Genomic DNA, 23,082 nt, shown 5'->3' with positions numbered 1-23,082 from the left:
GACTGCCTTCCTCTTCCTCATTTGGCTGCGATGATGAGGATAGAAAACACTATGCACCCTACCATTTTTTTCTGGCAGTGTCCTACAAGACACCAAATCCTACTGTCTTCATTGTGACAGAGACAGGAAGGATCAAAACGGACATTTTGTTTGCATGGAAGGATCGAAGGACTGTAACTGCAAGGAGCAAACCATCTCACCTAAAATGGCCACCACTTCGTCATCCTGGATGACCTCTAACGACCCCGATACCACAAAGCAGAGGCTGTCCACACTCTCGCCGGCATGGTAGATGAGGTCCCCTGGGGCACTGTGGATGGTCTGGAACTCCATGGCCAGTGCGCGGAGGCAGCCATCACTTGCCAGCCGGAAGGCGGGGTGCTCTTTGAACACCTTCCTGTTGAGGTGGACACAGATGTCTGCCCGCATGTCCTTAGGACAGATCTGCAGCACCTACATGCAGACACAGTAAACATACCCACAGTGTTGACACCCCATCATTCAGCATCTGTTCCCACCTAATCCAGTTCAGGTGTTTACACGGCCACGAATGGTTGGTTTGCACAAACCCCAAACGGATGCTGCAGATTACAGAGGGAGTCTGTCTTCACTGGTGTGATCTACTGGCTCTGCGCTGTGCCCTTCTTTGCGTGATGCTGGGTGTCCTTTCAGCACTGTATAATGTGATGTATTTAGTCTTTACATGTAGTTACACGTGTAAACCCAGTGTGGGTCAGTCAGATGTAAACCTGATCCACAGCCATGGGAAGAGGCTTTAAGTTGGGGGTGCTGTAGTGGCAGGTGCTTTGTGTGTGTGTGTGTGTGTACTTGTTGTCTACATACACATAAGTTTAAGCTTTTTTGTGAAAACTTCCAGTCCCAACATCACCTTCTAATGTAACACAGACTACTATGATAGTGCAGCGTGCATGGATAAGGAGGCATCGCTGACCGCTCGACTAAAGGGTCCGACCCGTCAGCCAGCAGCCACCGTGTCTACTGACCCATGCACGTTACACTATAAATCACATGTACGCTAGTCTTGCAAGTATCAGGCCCCATACACACAGCACACAAGAACGCACACATGGCCAACACCTAGGTATAAAGGTTCAAAAAGGCTGTCGCACACAGCGGACAAAAACATGTGCAGATACACACAACATTTTAACCGGTCCATACACACAAATGCATTTTTGCAGCAAAAACGTCAGTGTGACATTAGTGTTTAATGACGATGTTGAACCGCTCGGCGGCAGCACATCATAAACCAAGTGCTTTAGCTTGTGTACAAGGTTGGGCACCAAACCGGTTCCTTCAGATTCTAAAGGACTCGTTAAGAAATTCACATTTCCATTCTGCCTCTCGGTTCCTAAATAGCTGTCCCTCGCGCTAAAGTCAGGTTCAGCTTCCGTGGTGGCAGCATGCGGCTTCTGTAGTTTCCGCCTCCGCCAGTTAGATGTGTGCCATGATGGCCCAGAGCAAGCGGCGGTCCAGAGTGTGGCTCGGTCCAGAGTGTGGCTCGGTCCAGAGTGTGGCTCGGTCCAGAGTGCAACGTCTGTGGCAAAGTTAGTTCGTGCAAGGGAGGACGCACAACAAATATGGCCAGACACCGTCTTGTGCACGGTGCACAGATGAACCAGTGTAGCGTGTTGACACGTGGCGCCGGTCTCCATCTCCTGCCTCGGCTCCTCTTCAGCAACCCTGAGCAACCAGCACCTCGTCACAACTGGGTAGGTGAACATTAATTAAACAACTCATACCTATAAACTGCATGCAAACACCGACGTGTGTTTTTCCTGTGCTGGACGCTCGCGTGCGTATCCGGCCTGAGAAGGCGGATGTGCTCATGTTTCTAAACAAGACCGGTTTCTAATGTCAGCAGTTTAATACCCGGTAGTCTGGACCGGACCAGGGGGTGACTGTGTCTTTACTTCTGCATCCTCACGTGTGAAGACAGTTGTGGTAAATGGAAATATAAGAATGAGACATTCACATGAATGACCGGCCTTAAAGCAGAATGGCTTGTATAAAGTTATTTTCTGCTTCTGTGTAATAAGCATGTGACCTGTTTTGACCCCGCCTCTCAAAGAACCGGAATCAAGAGCCGTTAAGAACCGGAATCGAAAAGCAGAACCGGAATCAGAATGGTTAAAATCCAAACGATGCCCAGCCCTGCGTGTATAACCTCCAGTTACGCATGAGTTTTTTAACCGAAAAAACACACATGCAGATATTACAGGTATCAAAATATCAGCAGAGCACAACTTCAGTGAAAAACTAACAATGAACAATACAAACTCTTCTTATTAAACAAGTCAAAATGTTCTATGTAATGAAAAGAATAAGATAAAATTGAACATTTAAAAAGAGAACAAACATAAAACAGTTGCATTGAAATTAAAAATAACTATAAGATTAAGTTAGTATTAAGTTATAGGATCGTCAGGGGACTCTTTAAAGACTCATAGTATTTTAACAATTTTGTGCTCTTATTGTCTTTTAATACTCTAATGGATCTTAAGAGATTCCAGCTCAAGCAGGAAATGTAAGTTAGGTTGGGAATTAGAAAAATTTCTGTGAACAAATAATTTTGCCAATAAAATTACAAAATTAACTACATTTTATTTGTGAGTAGTGTTTTATTAATGAAATAATTAATTCACTCTGTTGTATTAATTTGTTAATTGTGTTTTATTATTAATTCTGTCTTACTGTCCGTGTCAGGTGTGCTTGTGATGTTTAGGTCTGTGAAGTAATTTTTGTTTTTAATGCACTTTTTGTTTTTAATATTTATTGTGTGTTATTTGTTTTTATGTGGCACTGAGGTCCTTGTGAAACGTAATTTCGTTCCCTTGTATGTATGAGACATGCATATAAGGCAATGACAAATAAAAACAGTCTAATTGTGTTTTATTAATATGGCTTTATTTTGTGTGAATTGCCATAATAACAAACTGCGTCTTTGGGGGTAAAAGAATGTGTGATGTTTGCATTTAAGATGATGTGAGATCCTACATCTTTCCAAAACCTTTTTGTATGGAAAAACAAATCAATTGTTTTTCCATACAAAATCTAAAAAGGTTTTTGTTAATTTCTTTAACTGTGGAGTCTTGAACAAACAGAGACAAAGATGGGTAGACCAAGCAGGACAGACCTTCTGCCTTAGAGACGAGCACCCTCCCAATAACAGAGAGATTTCTCTGAAGTCATAGGTTAAAAATATTTTTGACCTTTTTGATTCTATTGGCAAAATGTTGGTGTTGCCTAGCCACCAGGGGTTTGGTAACAGGTATCCCAAGATACTTGACAAATTCCTTAACTGAAATACCCCCCTTACATAGTCACAACAGTCATGTAAGGACAACATTTCACACTTCCATAGATTTAGCTTTAGACCTGAGGCATTCGAGAGTTGATTAAGTTAATGGCATGTGGCAATTAACTATTGTCTTAAAAATAAGGTCCTCTCATCTGCCAACTGAGAGAGCCTGATTTCTTTATAAAAAATGGAGATTCCTTATAAACTTCTGTTACTGGTGATATTCAAAGATAATTCTGTAACCAAAATAAATAAAAAGGAGAATTTGGACAACCTTGGTGTACTCCTCTGTAAATTGGAAATCTTTTATATAAGTATCAAAATTAAGTAATACAGAGCTATTCATATTTCTATATCAATTATGCAGGCAAATGTATCCCAAAAGCCAAATAGTTGCAGAGTTTGAAGAAGAAAGCTGTGTTCAAGTGCGTTAAATGCCTTGTAAAAGTCTAAAAACAAAATGAGAGCCTGAGAGTTTACTTCATCTGTATAATCCAACAGGTCAAACACCAATCCAATATTGCTGCTTATGTGTCAGTTTTTCATAAAGCCAGTTTGAGTTTCTGCTATTATTTGACCCAATCCTTTTCTTAATCTATTAGCATAGACCAAGGCCAAAATCTTATCATCTATATAGATAAAAGAGTAATTGAGCAATCAGAAGGGAGTTATTTAGTTTCCAGAGGTTTCCCTTGCACAACCTGATTTTAAAAGAATTTGTTTATGGTCAGCGGAGCACTTAAATGGACCACCTCATTCACATATTGGAGGGCCAATGTAGGAACCAAACATAGATCAGTCCTAGATCAATGCTAAACTTCTATTAGACCAAGTAAAATCTTGTTTGTTTGGGTTTATTAATCACCATGAATCAGTCAGAGAAAGATCTGAGCAGAAAGGAAAAGAAGGCTTCTTCCTTGTGTACCCTGTGCTGGTTTGGTGGGAAATCCATCCAACTTTAATGTCAGCTCCTGGGCCCAATGGTATCCAGTATAGACTCTATAAGAACACTCCTGGAGTCCTGAAATACCTCTGGAAGCTGATGAAAGTGGCATGGCAGAAAAGAGTCATACCCAGGGCATGGCGAAGAGCAGGAGGCATTCTGATCCCCAAGGAAAAGAACTCTTCCTGCATCAGTCAGTTTCGCCAGATCAGCCTTCTTAATGTAGAGGGAAAGATATTTTTTAGTGTGATTGCCCAAAGGCTCTCCACATTCCTGCAAAGAAACAACTTTGTTGATACATCAGTGCAGAAAGCCGGGATCCATGGCTTCTCAGGATGTCTGGAGCATGCTAATATCATCTGGCACCAGATACAAGCTGCCAAGAAAGAACGGAGAGACCTGCACGTGGTTTTCTTAGACCTTGCCAACGCTTTTGGATCAGTTCCTCACAAGATCCTGTGGACGGCGTTTGATTTTTTCCATGTCCCCAAAAATATCACAGAGTTGGTCAAGACCTATTTTCAGGATCTCCAGTTCTGTGTCACAACACAGAACACCACCACCACTTGGCAACATCTGGAAATAGGCATTATGGCGGGCTGCACTATTTCCCCCCTGGCATTCATCATGGCAATGGAGCTCGTCATCCGTGCATCTCGATGGGTGGTGGGAGGCGAAAGGTCCAGGAATGGCCTGCGTCTTCCACCAATCCGGGCGTACATGGATGACTTGACCACCATAGCAACAACAAAACCATGCACCAGGCGCCTGCTGCAGAAACTCCAGGAGAACATCAAGTGGGCACGAATGGGGTTTAAACCAAGCAAATCTCGCAGCATCTCCATTATCAAAGGCCAACTAGTAGATGAACGGTTCTGCATTAGTGATCAACCAATCCCCACGGTCCGGGAGAAGCCCATCAAGAGCCTCGGACGGTGGTACAATGCAGACCTCAAAGACATCCAGCAACTGGAGCAACTTCACCAGGATACAATCAGTGGCCTCAGGCAAATCAACAACACGGCACTGCCCGGGAAGCTGAAGCTTTGGTGCCTTCAGTTTGGGCTGCTACCCCGACTCATGTGGCCAATAACTATGTACGAAGTCTCACTATCTCATGCCAATCGCTTGGAGAGGCTAGTGAACTCGCAGGTGAGGAAGTGGCTTGGACTGCCAAGGTGCCTCAGCAGTGTTGGACTCTACGGCAATGGAGCCCTCGCACTGCCAATTTCCAGCCTGGTTGAGGAATTCAAATGTGCCAAAGTGAGGCTGGACATGTCCCTCACAGAATCCCGAGACCCAATAGTGAGAGGAGTTGCTCCAACCCTAGCAACAGGGAAGAAATGGACCCCGGCTGCAGCTGTACTGGAGGCGAAATCTGCCCTCCGCCACCGAGACGTAGTAAGCCATGTTCAACAAGGCATAGGCGGCCTTGGCCTGGGAATAAAAACACCTACCTGGCAAAAGGCGACTACTACCGAACGGCAAACTATGGTGGTTGAGGAGGTCCGCCGACAGGAAGAAGCAGCCAGATGTGCTAAAGCCGTAGCACAAGCCAAACAGGGTCGCTGGATGAGGTGGGAGGGTGTTGAAAAGAGGAAACTCACATGGAGTGAGCTCTGGAGCATGGAATCAAACAGGCTGAGTTTCATCATCAAGGCCACATATGATGTCCTGCCCTCTCCCATAAATTTAAATCTCTGGTTTGGAGAGAATCCATCTTGCTCCCTGTGTACAGCCCCAGCAACCCTCAAGCATATCTTGGTTGGCTGCAAGACCAGCCTTACCCAAGGCAGATACACCTGGCGACACAATCAGGTGCTCAGGTGCTTGGCAGCTGAACTCGATTGCAAGAGGGTTTTTCCATCAATGCCCAACCCTTCAACAACCAGGAAGGGCCCCGGCGTTTCCCAGCTTTCATTCGAGAGGGGGATAAACTGAAGGCCAACCCTTCACTTCCCAACTTAGGCTCACTAAACCCAGCCAGGGATTGGGAAATGCGAGTGGACTTAGGCCAGAAGCTCATCTTCCCGACAGAGATCGCAACAACCACCTTGCGACCAGACCTCGTCCTCTGGTCCAACGCTTACCAGCTCGCTTACATCATTGAGCTCACAGTCCCCTGGGAGGATGCAGTCGATGAAGCGTACGAGCGTAAGAAGCTGCGGTACGCCAACCTAGCAGCCGAAGCAGAGGACAGAGGCTGGAAGGTGAAGGTGCGCCCTGTGGAGGTGGGTTGTAGGGGCTTTGTTGCCAGCTCCACAGCAAAACTCCTGAGGGAACTAGGAGTCAGGGGGCAGGCCCACAGGAGAGTGATCAAAGAGCTAGCCAACACTGCTGAGAGGACTAGCCACTGGATCTGGCTCAAAAGGAGAGACGCCGTCTGGGCTGCCAGGGTGAACAGCTAACCACAGGTCACACACCCAGGACCGATCAACCTGTGGTGGGCCTGCCTCAGCGGAGGGTGTCTTGTGATAAAAGGCCGAAACACCCTGTGATGCTGAGGTACACAACTGATGATGTGTCCTGGTGGTGGCAATGTCACCTTGGCAGACATCTCCAGTTTGATCTCCACTGAATCTGTTGCAGTGCAAACACTAGGGATTTTAACAACCAGTCCTTTTTTTTTGAATCAACATATCATCAGGAGACTCATTAAAGTCACCACAGCGTATTGTATACAGACTTTGGTATTTTGCCTGAAGTTCCTTCAGTCTGCAAGCTATCTGACCAAGTAAGGCTCTGTTAAACATGTAGGAGTTGTAACCATACAAATTGCGAATAATAATTGTACTATTATCCTGCTTAATTGTGAGAAAGATCTGCTGTCATTTGACGCTACCGCTTCTAAAATATTTATAATTTATCAGAATCAACTTTATTGGCCAAGTGTGCTTACGCTTATGAGGAATTTGACTCTCGTTTATGGCAGCTTCTAGTACTTGCATATAAAAAAAAACAACAAAAAAGAAAAAAATGAAAAACTAACGGAATAAATGGAATAATAAACAGAATACTTGAGTTAAGTATGAATGCACAACAGGTACGTCACAACTATACAGAGTTTTGTTATAGCTGAATAAGTAATAACTTATTATGTTTATATATTATTATATACTAATATTGTATACTAAAAGTATATACTATATATTTACCTATTTTCTATGATATAATCATATACTATATTACATACTTATGTTATAATTATAACAAAACAATAATAATTTGTAACCAGTATACAGCAGTTGTATGTGTATGTACAGTTTTACATTTGTATTGCACATCTGGTTTACAGAGATAGTGCACATCATAGATATAAGTGAGACATCTTGACCAGAGGGGGGTATTTAATAAGTGTCATATTTACATAATAAGTCCATTATTGCACCATGCTGTTAAGTGTTCATGAGAGAGATGGCCTGTAGGAAAGACTGTTCCTATGACCTGTAGAGAAGACTCTTCCTATGGCCTGTAGGGAAGACTCTTCCTATGGCCTGTAGGGAAGACTGTTCCTATGGCCTGTAGGGAAGACTGTTCCTATGGCCTGTAGGGAAGACTGTTCCTATGACCTGTAGGAAAGACTGTTCCTATGGCCTGTAGGGAAGTCTGTTCCTATGGCCTGTAGGAAAGACTGTTCCTATGGCCTGTAGGGAAGACTCTTCCTATGGCCTGTAGGGAAGACTCTTCCTATGCCTGGTGGTTTGTGTGCACATTGCTCTGTAGCGCTTGCCAGAGGGTAGTAGTTCAAACAGACTGTGTCCTCCTGGGTACAGGGGGCGTCTGTGCTGATTTTGCCTGCCCTAAAGGTGTACAAGTCCTGCAGGGTGGGCAGGGAAGTGCCAATGATTTTTTTTCCTGCTGTCCTGACTGTTCACTGCAGTCTGTTTCTATCCTGTTTTGTTGTTGCTCTGTACCAGACCGTGATCGATGTACACAGGACAGATTCAATGACTGCGGTGTAGAACTGGCTCAACAGCTCCTGTGGCAGACCAAATTTCCTCAATTGCTGCAGAAAGCCCATCCTCTGCCGGGCCTTTTTGAGGATAGAATCGATGTTGGTCTTCCACTTCAGGTCTTTGGAAATGGTAGTTCCCATAAACTTTCAAGTTCTCCACAGTTGACACAGGGATGCTGGATATTGTGAGAGGGAGCAGTGCTGATGGAGGTCTCCTAATGTTCATTGTAATCGCCAGACTCTTGAGCATGTGCAGCTCCTAGTTGTTCTGACTGCACCAGAGCACCAGCCGCTCAACCGCCTGCCAATATGCAGACTCATCACTGTCCTGGATGATTGCGATGAATGTAGTGTCATCTGCAAACTATAGAAGTTTAACAACTGGGTCCTTGGAGGTGCAGCCGTTTGTGTAGAGGGAGAAGAGCAGTGAGGAGAGGACACATCCCTGGGGAGCACCAGTGCTGACTGTCTGCATAGCAGAATTGACTTCCCCCAGCCTCACCTGCTGTGTCTTGCCTGTCAGGAAGCTGATGATCCACTGACAGATGGTGGGGGATACAGTGATCTGGGAGAATTTGGATGAGAGAATTTCTTGAATGATTGTGTTGAATGCTGAGCTTAAGTCCACAAACAGGATCCTTATATATGTTGCTGGCCAGCCAAGGTTTTGCAGGATGTAGTGCATTCCAGTGTTGACTACGTTATCCACTAACCTGTTTGCCTGGTAGGCAAACTAAAGGGGGCCCAGTAGGTGCCCTGTGATGTTCATCAGGTGGGCCAACACCAGTCGTTTGAAGGAATTCATGACCACAGACGTCAGAGCAATAGGCCTATAGTCATTCAGTCCTGTGATGGAAAGTTACTTGGGATGATGGTGGAGCATTTTGAAGCAGGAGGGGACTTCACACAGCTCCAGGGATCTGTTGAAGATCTGCGTAAAGAATGGAGCCAGTTGGTCAGCACAGGCTTTAAGAGAGGAGGGGGAGACACCATGTGGACCCGGTGCTGTCTTGGTGCTTTCCTGGGCTTCTGTCTCTGGAAAAGCCAGCACACATCCTTTACACATATCTTGAGTGCGGCTCGAATATCGGGAGGGGGGGGAGTAGGGGGGTTGCCAGGGGTGTGATTGCGTCTGTTGTGGGTGGGTAAGGGGTGTGAATTTGTCCCTCTCACGCCTGCAGTAGAAGACATTCAGGTTGGTGAAATTTATGTAGAAGGATTGAGATTCCTACTGAATGATTGGTATCATGGCTAAAATAAATCAAATTACCCCATTGTGTCTTCCAAAATTTAGAATCTGGTTCACTGGAATGTGTTTCTTAAAGTAGAATCAGCTCTGCCTCACACCTTTGCCAAGCATTATCGAACCACTTGACAAAATATTCATTTTCCGAAGACGTGTTGTATGGATGGATGAACAACAGAATCTCCCGCACTACATGTTTTAATCACTTTAGATGGTACTGAATAAGCTGGAGGGACTACATGTCCAGTCTGGCCTGGTAATGCCTTGGGATCCCCCAGGAGGAGCTGGAGGGCGTTGCTGGGGAGAGGGATATCTGGAGTGCCCTACTTAGCTTGCTGCCACCGCGACCTGACCCCGGAGAAGCGGCTGATGATGAATGAATAAATAATCTGGTCACCTCCTGAGAGTTTTGTGACTGATCCAAACAGGGCGACAGAACAACATTGTACATCAGAACATTGTGGCATTGTGCATGCTCAGCGGTACCGTAACGCCTGTGTTCACACATTTGCTGGTGCTAAACTTCTGAGGAGATGTTAGCAAGTCCTAAGTTGTCAGCTTGCCTTCATTGATTGAACGTCACATCAATACCAGACCCCTATTCACACATCGACCCCTTGATGGCAAGATGATGCTAAACTGACGTTAAAGGCTGCATGTGTGAAAATGCCTATACAAGTGTCTGTCAGTGTTGTTAGTGTTACACAGTGGTTAGTTAGCTCTAGTTGTACCTTGTCTGTGTCGATGCCACGGGACATGGACCAAGTGGAGACGATGTAGTCCATGACTCGCTCACTGAGGCCTTTGGGGACCTGGTAGAGTTTGAGGAAGTCTCGCACGCTGTTCAGCATCTCGTGGTAGCGGTTGGTGTTGGCGTACATCTGCTGGAAGATGGTGGTAACGTTGCCGAAGATGGTGGCATACAGAAGCGCTGTCAAATAAACAAAGGAGAGTTTTTTTTAAGTGTGTGGTTCTGTGCTTGTCTTCATGACAACATCATTTCAGACCTGTTGTAGACATGCAGGAGGTGTTGATGCCAGACATAAATGCAGCAGCGCGGCTTTGGTGGAGATATCAGTTGAGTCATGTCAACTTTTTTTTTCTTTAAAGATTTTTTTTGACTTTTTAAAAATGTTTTTTTACCTTTATTAGATAGTAACAATAAAGAGGTAGACAGGAAATGGGTGAGAGAGAGGGGTATGACATGCAACAAAGGTCCCTGGCTGGAATCAAACTGGCGACAGTTGCGACCATGTGGCATATGCTGTAACCATTTGTCTACAGGGGAAACATGTCAACTTAATTTATGAAGCACTTAAAGATGAAATGCTCCCCAGAGGAATTAAGTGTCTGTAACACAACAGAGACCATGAAAAAACTCATAAATTTAATTTAACAACTCAGCATAAAGATGGAAAATTTATTGACCCAACCTCAACCCCGGAGAGGCGGCTGATGATGAGAGGAGATCAAATTTATTGGACAAAATTATTATTTTAAAATCTATAAGAAGTACGTTTTAAGTTTGGTATCCGTTTTTGGACAAAAACTACATTAAAGGGGACATGGTCCACAAAGTCCTGAAAAAACAGAACAAGGTTCAACTCCTAAACTTCCAATATTATATATAACCTGACATCAGGAGGTCAAAGGTCAGGGCGTCGAGGCCACTTGGAAGCTGCAGCTACCATAGAAAGTCGTTTATCAATTTAAGAAACTATCCCGAGTTAAGGGGCGACCAGGTAGCATAGCGGTCTATTCCATTGCCTACCAACACGGGGTTCGTTACATGACATTCCAGTCATTTAGCCGACGCTTTTATCCAAAGCAACTTACAATAAGTGCATCATGTAACGTAGGAAATCAGGAGAACTACTAGTCATCAGAGGTCATAAGTGCATCTAAACAAGCATCTAAGAGCAAAACCAGTGCTAAAGTAAAAGCACAAGAAAGAAGATTTTTGTTTTTTAAATGAGTGAATACAATAAGTGGTAAGAACAAGTAACAGGGTAGTAGTTCTTGAAGAGGTGAGTTTTCAACCTGCGGCGAAAGATGGGCAGCGACTCCTCTGTCCTGACATCAGTGGGGAGTTCATTCCACCACTGAGGGGCCAGGACAGAACAGAGCCGTGACCGGGTCGATCGGCAGCAAGGGGCCTCTGAGCGACGGGGTAACCAGGCGTCCCGAGGCAGCAGAGCGAAGTGGTTGGGCGGGGGTGTAGGACTTGACCATGGCCTGGAGATAGGAAGGAGCTGTTCCTTTCACTGCCCTGTAGGCTAGCACCAGAGTCTTAAACTGGATGTGAGCAGCTACTGGGAGCCAGTGGAGGGACATGAGAAGGGGAGATGTGTGGGAGAACTTAGGGCGGTTGAACACCAGACGAGCTGCAGCTTTCTGAACAAGCTCCAGAGGTCTGATGGCTGATGCCGGAGCGCCAGCAAGGAGGGAGTTGCCGTAGTCCAGCCGGGAGATGACCAGAGCCTGGATGAGCACTTGTGCCATCTCGTCGGTGAAGAATGGGCGAATCCTCCTGATGTTATAGAGGAGAAATCTGCAGGAGCGAGCAACCGATGCAACGTTTTCAGCAAACGACAGTTGGTCATCCAGGGTCACACCCAGATTCCTCACAGTCCAAGTTGGTTCGTCAGTTCGAATCCCCGTGTTACCTCCGGCTTGGTTGGATGTCCCTACAGACACAATTGGCCATGTCTGCGGGTGGGAAGCTGGATGTGGGTATGTGTCCTGGTCGCTGTACGAATGCCTCCTCTGGTCGGTCGGGATGCCTGTTCTGGGGGGGGGGGGGGCTGGGGGGAATAGCGTGATCCTCCCACGCACTACGTCCCCCTGGTGAAACTCTTCACTGTCAGGTGAAAAGAAGCAGTTGGTGACTCCACGTGTATCGGAGGAGACATGTGGTAGTCTGCAGCCCTCCCCGGATTTGCAGAGGGGGTGGAGGAGCGACCGGGACGGCTCGGAAGAGTGGGGTAATTGGATAACATCTCAGAGTGCTGTCGCTCCCATCATGTCGGTAACCACTAGAAGAACAGTGACGCATCAGCTTCGTGTGGGAATCAAGAGTTTTTACTGACATATCGGCCCACGCTTTCCGACAGCCAAGTGCAGAAAGGGTGAAAGAATGAATTCATCTTCCTTTTCCCAGAGGATGGATGTGAGAGCAGATGTCTCAGTAACGCCAGGCAGACCAGTCTCCTTGAGGTGTGGCAGGACTACAGATGACTTCTCATACTGACACTTCAGCCTTAGAAAATATATCTTTACTGTGTAATACATGTCAGCATTTTAAATGGTTTTTGTTTGATACACAAACCATAATAACTGAACCAAACATTTCATTTTCACACAATTAAAATGAAGTGGAACTCAATTTCTACACAAACTCGTACCGGCTGATGTGTTTCATCAGTGTGGAGTGTAGACATACTAGTAAACAAAGTAAAGATAAAGTTTAATATAAAGGTAAATGATTAAAAGCACGGTAAGATACAGAAGAGAAACTGTCCTATGTGTGCATGATATATGACTAAAATGACTGAGTGATGCAAATGAATTCATGGGAGGTTAATAACCTGGTTGAGTTAATCCAGCCCCAGGCCCCAGTCTGAAGGTCTAGGATCTGAAATCACAGTTTATGTGGGAGGCTGACCTGCCGTCGGGGAGAGGAAACATGATTCTCATTTGAACTGCTTCCAGGGAAGCACTCTAACATGACCAGGGATACATGAGAGACAGAGGGTGATGGCGGCAGCTTCCGACAGCACAGACAGATCATCAAAATCCATCAAGCCCACCTTCAGCCTTTCAGCCGGCAGATGTGAGGAAGCCCCCACCTGCAGACAGATGTGGGATCCTATTTGGACCTCGGACACCAACCGACCATCCGGACACTAGGAAGACCCGTTTACACGTGGTGATAAAATGTGTCTGAACATCCAGGTGTAAATGCACCCCAGATGCATTGGGCGTGATTATAATCTGAGTCCTAAAACCACCTTGAGAGCTGGTTTGACGTGTTGTGACCCACTGTAAACAAAACTATTTCTCCAAGTCACATATACGTACATGCCCCCCCCTCTCTCTCTGCCACTCTCTCTCTCTCTCTCTGCCACTCTCTCGCTTTCTGTGCCTCTCTCTCTCTCTCTCTAATTTTAAATTCAGAAGTGCTTTATTGGCAAATAGACATTTGTATTGCCAAAGCAGTCATTACAAACAAGAAATCACAACATATACCAAACATGTACTTACAGACTGACACAAGAAATCACAGCATATACAGGTGCAGTATATAAACCAGATTGGTAATGAGATACCAGTATTACTTATTAATTATTTAGTATTTAACTATTATTACTGTTATTAATTTTATTTTATTTAAAGCAGTAGGATAGTTAGGACGACTATCTGTGTGTGCATGTGCATTTATGAGTCTCTGGGCTTGACTGTGTGTGTGTGTGTGTGTGTGTGTGTGTGTGTGTGTGTGTGTGTGTGTGTGTGTGTGTGCGTGCATGTGTGTGTGTCTGAGTGTGGTCTTGGGCTTCTTTGTGTAAAAAGTAGGAAATATGTGTGTGAATATGTGTATCATTCAGTGTCCCTTAGATGGTGGCAAATGAGAGGAAAGCCCCTGGCAGGGTCTCCCAAGGCAAATTGGTCACAGGGGAGGGGCCAGACTAAGAGCGATTCCCAAAAAAACCCAGTGAATTTACACCAGCAGTGTTACAGCACCTCGCCCGGAAAAGGGAAACCGGGGCCCTCTCCTGGAGCTAGACCTGGAGAGGAGCTTGCCAGCGAGCGTCTGGTGGCTGGGCCTTGGCCCATGGGGCCTAGTCAGGCCCAGCCCAAAAAAAAACAACATGAAGCCACACCCCGTGGACCCACCACACATGGGCATGAGCATTGGGGTAGGATGTAATGCAGGCCGGGCGGCAGCCAAAGGCGGGGACCGGGGCGTGCTGACTTCTGGCATCGTAGATTGGTCCTCAGAACGTGGAATGTCACCTCTCTGGCAGGGAAGTAGCCTGAGCTGGTGTGGTAGGTGGAGCGGTACCAACTAGATATAGTTGGGCTCACCTCCACACATAGCATGGGCTCTGGTACCAAATTCCTGGAGAGGGACTGGACTCATTACTTTTCTGGAGTTGGCCAAGGTGACAGGTGCCGGGCGGGTGTGGGGATACTCACAAGTCCCCGGTTGAGTGCCGCCATGTTGGAGTTCTCCCCGGGGAATGAGAGGGTCGCCTGACTCGCCTCTATATGACTGTGAGTCGCTGGGGGGAAGGCTCTGACTGTTGTGTGTGCTTATGCACCGACTAGCAGTTTGGAGTATCCGACCTTCTTGGTGTCTCTGGGTGGTGTCCTGGATAGGGCTCCGCCTCGGGACTCTATCTCTATAGTTCTGCTGGGGGACTTCAACGCTCACGTGGGCAATGATGGAGAAACCTGAAGGGGTGTGATTGGGAGGAACGGCCTCCCTGATCTGATCATAGATTGGTCATAAACAAACAACCATGTTTGAACATAAGGTATTTCATAAGTGTACTTGGTACCAGAACACCTTAGGCCGAAGATAGATGATAGACTTTGTGGTCATATCATCAGACCATATGTTTTAGACACTCAGGTGAAGAGAGGAGCAGAGCTGTCAACTGATCACCACCTGGTGGTGAGTTGGATCAGATGGCGGGGAAGGCTGCCGGACAGACCTGGCAAACCCAAACGTGTAGTGAGGGTGAACTGGGAACGTCTGGCAGAGGCCCCTGTCCATAAGGTCTTCAACTCCCACCTCCGGAAGAAGTTCTTGTGTATCCCAAGGGAGGCTGGGGACATGGAGTCTGAGTGGACCATGTTCAAAGCCTCTATTGCAGATGCAGCAGGCAGGAGCTGTGGTCATAAGGTCATCGGTGCCTGTCTAAGCAGCAACCTAAGAACCCGCTGGTGGACACCGGCGGTGAGGGAAGCCGTCAGGCTGAAGAAGGAGGCATTGACTTGGTTGGCCCAGCGGTCTCCTGAAGCAGCAGACAGGTACCGGGAGGCCAGAAGGGCAGCCGTTTCAGCGGTTGCGAAAGCAAAAACTTGGGTGTGGGAGGAATTTGTGAGGTTATGGAGGAGGACTTTAGGTTGGCCTCAAGGAAGTTCTGGCAAACCATCCGGCGACTCAGGAAGGGGAAGCAGGACTTGACTCGCGTTGTGTTCAGCCGGGGAGAGGAACTGTTGACCCGGACTGGGGATGTTGTCGAGCAGTGGAAAGAATACTTTGAGGAGCTCCTGAACCCGATTAACACATCCTCAGTGGAGGAGGTAGGGTGTGAAGACTCAGAGGAAGCCCCACCCATATCCCTGGCAGAGGTCTCTGAGGTAGTTAAGAAGCTCCTCGGTGGCAAGGTGCTGAGTGTGGATGAGATTCGCCCTGAGATGCTGAAGGCTCTAGACATTGTTGGGCTGTCTTGGTTGACATGACTCTTCAGTGTCACGTGGAGGTCAGGGACAGTACCTGTGGAGTGGCAGACTGGGGTGGTGGTTCCCATATTCAAAAAGAGGGACCGGAGGGTGTGCTCCAATTATCGGGGCATCACATTGCTCAGCCTCCATGGGAAAGTCTACTCTAGGGTGCTCGAAAGGAGGCTCCAACCGATTGTCGAACCTCGGATCCAGGAGGAACAATGCAGATTCCGTCCTGGTCGTGGAACAATGGACCAACCTTCTGCAGCTTGAAAATGAGACATGTTGTAATGCATCAGAATCTGCTGCAGGCATGACAGGCCTGGTTTTCCACTGTTTGGTGGGAAAACAGTGAAGATCCGGCCACATCTCCACACTGCACAACCGACTTCTCACACTGAGGACTATGATGAGCAGCACTGACTGAATCCATGTGTGGCCCACAGATAATTCCTAATGAAATCCCAAATAATGAAACTCAGAAGATGAAGCCAAGCATGTGAAGGTAACGCTGTGATGATGATGATGATGATGATGATGAAGGACTTCAGCCTCATCACACCTTCAGGCGTGTGAGGTCACAGAGTGGATTCACATCGTGTCAGTTTTCATGACAATCTACTCTAGGTGCTCGAAAGGAGGCTCCAACCAATTGTCAAACCTCAGATCCAGGAGGAGCAATGCAGATTCCATCCTGGCCGTGGAACAATGGACCAACTCTTTACCCTTGCGGGAGTGCTGAGGGGGGAATGGGAGTTTGACCAGCCAGTCTACAAGTGTTTCGTGGACTTGGAGAAGGCTTATGACTGTGTACCACAGGGCACTCTGTGGGGGTTACTGCGGGAGTATGGGGTACCAGGGCAGTTGCTACAAGCCATCTGGTCTTTGTATAACCAAAGTGAGAGCTGTGTCCGCATTCTCAGCACAAAGTCAAACACGTTTTTGGTGGGTGTCGGACTCTGCCAAGGTTGTCCCTTGTCTCCGATTCTGTTTGTGATATTCATGGACAGGATCTCAAGGCGCAGCCAAGATGAGGAGTGTGTCCGTTTTGGGAACCTCAGAATTGCATCTCTGCTCTTCGCAGATGATGTGGTTTTGTTGGCTTCATCAGAACGTGACCTCCAGCGCACTGGGGCAGTTTGCAGCTGAGTGTGAAATGGCCGGGATGAGAGTCAGCTCCTCCAAGTCTGAGGCCATGGTTCTCTACCGGAAAATGGTGGATTGCTCCCTCCGGGTTGGGGATGAGTTGTTGCTTCAAGTGAAGGAGTTCAAGTATCTCAGGGTCTTGTTCACGAGTGAGGGTAGGATGGAGCGGGAGATTGACAGGCAGATTGGTGCAGCATCAGCAGTAATGCAGACGTTGTACCGGACCTTTGTAGTGAAGAGGGAGCTGAGCCGGTAGGCAAAGCTCTCAATTTACCAGTCAATCTTCATTCCAACCCTCACCTATGGTCATAAGCTTTGGGTAGTGGCTGAAAGGGTGAGATCACGGATACAAGTGGCTGAAATTAATTTCCTCTGTAGGGTGTCTAGGCTCAGTCTTAGAGATAGGGTGAGGACCTCAGACATCCGGAGGGAGCTCAGAGTAAAGCCACTGCTCCTTCGCGTCGAAAGGAGCCAGTTGAGGTGGTTTGAGTATCTGATTAGGATGCTTCCTGGATGCCTTCCTTTGGAGGTTACCGGGCATGGCCAACTGGGAGGAGACCCCGGGGTAGACCCAGAACTCGCTGGAGGGACTACATGTCCAATCTGGCCTGGGAACACCTTGGGATCCCCCAGGAGCAGCTGGAGGGCGTTGCTGGGGAGAGATACATCTGTAGTGCCCTACTTAGCTTGCTGCCACCGTGACCCGACCCCGGAGAAGCAGCTGATGGTGAATGATGAATGAATGAATATGGAGATGTTCTGTGCACTGTAGAAAACCAATTAATTTTTCATTTCTAAAAAAGGGAAGGTCTGTATCTTTTGTTTTTGCTGTGTATGGGGATTGTTGTTCAATATGTATATGAGTATCTGTGTTAATACTGCTGTTATTTTAACGTGAATGAAAAATTGGACCATTAAAGACTCGGTTAAAGGTCAAAGGTCTCTCTCTCTCTCTGTCTCTTTCCGTCTCTCTCTGTCTCTCTGTCTCTCTCTAGATGGGTAGAGAGGAGGATACACTCAGGAAGGAGGTTAGAAATACAATTATTGCCGGGCTCAGCCCCACAGAGATAGCCTTGCTAACCTAATATGTAAGTGCATGAGTGAGTTCCTTTCCAATCTCGTGAGTTGCTTTGCATCTTGAAATCAAGAAAATATGAAATTACAACCTGATGTTCACACTGAGAAGGAAATGATGCTGTGAAGCAGTTCACGCACTCTGGAAGTACAAGACGTGTAGAAGGCTCTCTGGCAGACATACTTCCAAATCCAATATGCTAACAACAACACACACTGACCAGCAATGGTGAAACTCTACTGGACTGAGCCAATCCACTCATTTCCCAGTTTATTCTGATTCCAAAAAGGCAAAGATAGTTGATAGTTTTGTTTTTTTGATACTGGTAATGTAGATGGTCAGTTTGTTGGAAGAAATGATAAAAATGAAAATAACAAAAGAAATTATCCTGTTACAGAACACAGACGTAACTGCTGACTAATTTGCTGACTGAGAGGGTGCTGCCTCTGTCAGCCATTTTGTGCGGCGTGACTATTGAGCAAAACCACACCAAGTATCTTACAACTGCAAGAATAAAGAGCCTTCAACCCCAAATTGGAGAGAGTTCGTACAACTGCAGGGAGTGCCAGACTAAACCCAAACAATAAAGACATGGAAATGGATCACTGTTTGTGTTTCACTGGGATCATAGAAAGAAACCATTTCCATTTAAACCTCCACTGAACATATTTAATATGTTCTTTTTCCTTTCATTTGTCTTGGGCTGACTTCTGGGCCTCCCTGGTTACTGCCACCATACTGTGAGCTCAAGAAAATCCTCTTCTCTGCTTCACTTAAATAACACAGTTAGACTGACCAACCTTCACAACCCTGCCTAAATACTCCAAACTGGCTGAGTGCTGATCTCAGCATTCTGCTTTGTAACCTGACTGAAACCGTAAGACTCTCCATCCTGCTGCTGGTCTCTGACAGGGAACACTTTAACCCGGCCGACAGCAGAGAGGAAGAGACTTTCCATCACACTGTCAGGACGGTTAATATTTCATCAGGTAAGAGGAGACTTCATCTCACAGCACCACCATCCCATCAGTGCTCCACCAGCTGGCTCCAAACCGCCGTCTGTAGCTTTGGACTCAAACAGACAGGCTTTATAAATATTAAAAAAACTGTAATGGTAAGTTTCAACAGGGCAAAGGAAAGAAGGACTGTTCCATTTGGTTGGAAGGTTCTAGTCCAGCAGGGAAATCCGGTCACATCTCATCTCTGAACAGCTTCAGCGAAACCAATGCTGGGCTCTGCGGCAGCTACGACCGTTACTCCCAGTTTAAGTTTACCAAGGATGACTTAATCTCAGCGGGGTGTTGGCTGTAAAGTCACAAACACGGGATGTTACAGATCATCTACACTGTGAAAAAAACACAAGCTTATCAAGATATTTCATCTTCTGTCAAGTCTCACGATGTTTATTCGAAGATATTGCTCGTAAAATGTTCTCACCCCACTGGTAGATTTTATTCCTTATTTCAAGAAAGTGTAATTGTTTCATGATAAGGAATCTTCACAAAACATGAAAACAAGAAACTTCACTTAAGATCTGTTAAAAATAATTTTTAGACTACTACTACTACTTTCAGCTGCTCCTGGTAGGGGGCACCACAGCGGATCATCCGTTTCCATCTCTTCCTGTCCTCTGCATCTTCCTCTGTCACGCCAGCCACCTGCATGTCCTCCCTCACCACATCCATAAACCTCCTCTTTGGCCTTCCTCTTCTCCTCTTCCCTGGCAGCTCCATATTCAGCATCCTTCTCCCAACATACCCAGCATCTCTCCTCCACACATGTCCAAACCATCTCAATCTTGTCTCTCTCGCTTTGTCTCCAAACCGTCCAACCTGAGCTGTCCCTCTAATATACTCGTTCCTAATCCTGTCAAGTCCCTTTTATTTGCATCAGAATCAGTATACTTTATTCATCCCCGAGGAGAAGCTGGGTTCTATTACAGACGCTCATGCTCTAGTAAGAAAAAGCTAAAAACTAACAAGATACAAGACAACAAGAAAATAGAAACAAATAGAAATAAAAGATAAAATAAGAAATAGAAATAACAACAGAATATATCAACAAGCATGGTGCACATAACACCCTATCTATACTGCACTACCGCAGCACAAAAAACAGCACAAACAAAACCCAACAGGTTAAAACAAGTGGAAGGGCAGTCTAATGACAATTAACTCCGAGTGTCTGACAGTCTGAGGGAGGAGTTGTAAAGTTTGATGGCCACAGGCAGGAATGACCTCCTGTGGCGCTCTGTGGTGCTTTTCGGCAGAATGAGTCTATTACTAAAAGTACTCCTGTGCCCAACCAGCACGTCATGAAGTGAGTAGGAGACATTGTCCATGATGGCACATAACTTCAACAGCGTCCTCCTCTCAGAGACCGCCGCCAGAGAATCCAGTTCCACCCTCACAATGTCACCGCCCTTGCGGATCAGTTTATTGAGCCTGTTTGCATCCGCTGCCCTCAACCTGCTGCCCCAACACACAACAGCAGACAGAGCGAATGTAGCGAATTTGGGGGGCAGCCCGGGAACTGCCACAGCCAGGACGCGAACCTGAGTCTCCCACACCACGGACGACTACATTAACGAGTCGACTAAAGGGTCCGACTCGTTAGTCAAGGGCTAGTGAGTCTACTTATCCATGGTCATTACCCTACCCCCCCTCCTTCGGGAAGTGCATCCCCGCGCTTCAGCATACAAGCTCCCTCACGCCTCTGGGCGCACGCGCTTCCAATGGCCTCACGGCCTCACCATCCCACTTCTGACACCACCACAGCCCATTATCACAAATTACAAATTTGCCTCAGTGGGCTTTACAGCAACACAACATCCTGTCCTTACAGCCTCACAACTCCCTGAAAAGAAAAGAAAAACCTTTAACAGGGAGAAAAAATAGGAAGAACGCTCAGGGGGAGCAACACAGGAGGGATCTTTCTCCCAAGACGGACAACGTGCAATGATGTTGTGTTTACACAATTTACACACACAACATTGAAAGAGGATAACACAATTATAATGGCATTATAAGATACATGAAGAATATCCTGTCCTTCTTCATCACTTCCAGTGAAAATCTTATCATCTTCAACTCTGCCACCTCCAGCTGCACCTCCTGTCTTTTCATCAGTGCCACTGTCAGTGCCACATAGCTGGTCTCACAACCATCTTGTAAACCTTCCCTTTAACTCTTGCTGGTGCCCTTCAGTCACAAATCACTCCTGACACTCTTCTCCACCCACTCCACCCTGCCTGCACTCTCTTCTTCACCTCTCTTCTGCACTCCCCGTTACTTTCAACAGTTGACCCCAAGTATTTAACCTCATATGCCTTCGTCACCTCCACTCCTTGCATCCTCACCATTCCACTGTCCTCCTTCTCATTCACGCATAGGTATTCCGTCTTGCTCCTACTGACTTTCATTCCTCTTCTCTCCAGTGCATACCTCCACCTCTCCAGGCTCTCCTCAACCTGCACCCTACTCTCACTACAGATCACAATGTCATCCGCGAACATCATCGTCCATGGAGACTCCTGCCTGATCTCGTCCATCAACCTGTCCATCATCACCACAAACAAGGGCTCAGAGCCGATCCTTGATGTAATCCCACCTCCACCTTGAACCCATCTGTCATTCCAACCACCCACCTCACCACTGTCACACTTCCCTCATACGTATCCTGCACCACTCCTACATACTTCTCTGCAATTCCTGACTTCCTCATACAATACCACACCTCCTCTCTCGGCACCCTGACATATGCTTTCTCTAAATCTACAGACACAATGTACCTCCTCCTGGCCTTCTCTATACTTCTCCATCAACATTCTCAAAGCAAACATCACATCTGTGGTGCTCTTTCGTGGCATGAAACCATACTGCTGCTCGCTGATCATCACCTCTCCTCTTAACCTAGCTTCTGTTACTCTTTCCCATATCTTCATGCTGTGGCTGATCAACTTTATACCTCTGTAGTTGCTACAGTTCTGCACATCACCCTTGTTCTTGAAACTCGGTACCAGTATGCTTCTTCTCCACTCCTCAGGCATTTTAGAGCATTAGAGATCTTTCACAAAGTCCTGTTATCATAGAACAAGTGCACTTTATTGAAAACAGTGATATCTATCATAGGGGTAAGAAAGATTTTCCAGCAACATCTTGAAATAAGCATTATGAGACTTGAAACACGGTGAAATACCTTGATAAGCTTTTCTTTTAATTTTGTACCAAAAAAATGTTTAAACGTTTGATTTGCAGAAAATTAGGGAGGAATCATTGGGGGACAGTTTCTTTCTGTACATGCTACGGGCTAACAATCTCAAGTAGATCAGATAATAAGAGTTAATGTAATATCAGCAATTTCTATCTTATTCTACATTTATTGAGAAAAGTCATCTTAAATCTTTAATCCGGTCAGATTAAAGAGCCCTTTTTCGGGCATCAGCGGTACTTTCGGTGAACTAAATTGTTGTTGTTTCAATGATGAAAACTGGCAGATAACAAAAGAAACATGTCTGGATTCAGATGATGAGTCGGTCAAACTCATTTTCAGATGTGAAGCACCTCAAGAGCCTTCTAACTCACTCATTCACAAACCGACATTTAAGCTTCCAGTCGGTGTAGTATGTGGTACCGCCGTGTTGGTGACGTCATCAGTACTGTTGCTCCAGGATTATCACTGCAGTGGAACAATCATGTTGTTGTGCTTTTGTGCCTTTATGACTCGGAGGAAAGAGACGGTTGCGGGATTAGATTGTGGGTTAGCTATCGGTTCAGGTTAGGGTAAGGTAAGTGTTGGGCTAAACTTGGGGTTAGGTTGAAGTTGAGGTTATGTTTGGATCGCTTTGGTATTTTTGCGGTCTTTTTCCTCGCGTCACAAAGGCACGACATCACAACAACGTGATTGGTCCGTTGCTATGACGGTCCAGCAGCAACGTTAATGG

General features: G+C 46.3%; 1 protein-coding gene across 1 annotated transcript in view; it reads right to left on the bottom strand.

Annotated features, from left to right (window-relative positions):
• Window positions 1-23,082, bottom strand: part of kcnh1b (potassium voltage-gated channel, subfamily H (eag-related), member 1b) — a 76,944-nt gene that overhangs the window by 31,478 nt on the left and 22,384 nt on the right. The window contains exons 8-9 of the mRNA XM_056279987.1: window positions 10,198-10,397; window positions 201-453 (exon numbers count right to left, since the gene is read on the bottom strand). Coding sequence (XP_056135962.1) covers window positions 201-453; window positions 10,198-10,397 — 453 coding nt within the window. The remainder of the gene's footprint in view (window positions 1-200; window positions 454-10,197; window positions 10,398-23,082) is intronic.

The sequence above is a fragment of the Lampris incognitus genome, chromosome 5 (genome assembly GCF_029633865.1).
Source record: "Lampris incognitus isolate fLamInc1 chromosome 5, fLamInc1.hap2, whole genome shotgun sequence".
NCBI classification, from domain to species: domain Eukaryota; kingdom Metazoa; phylum Chordata; class Actinopteri; order Lampriformes; family Lampridae; genus Lampris; species Lampris incognitus.
This window is presented reverse-complemented; position numbering and strand designations above follow the sequence as displayed.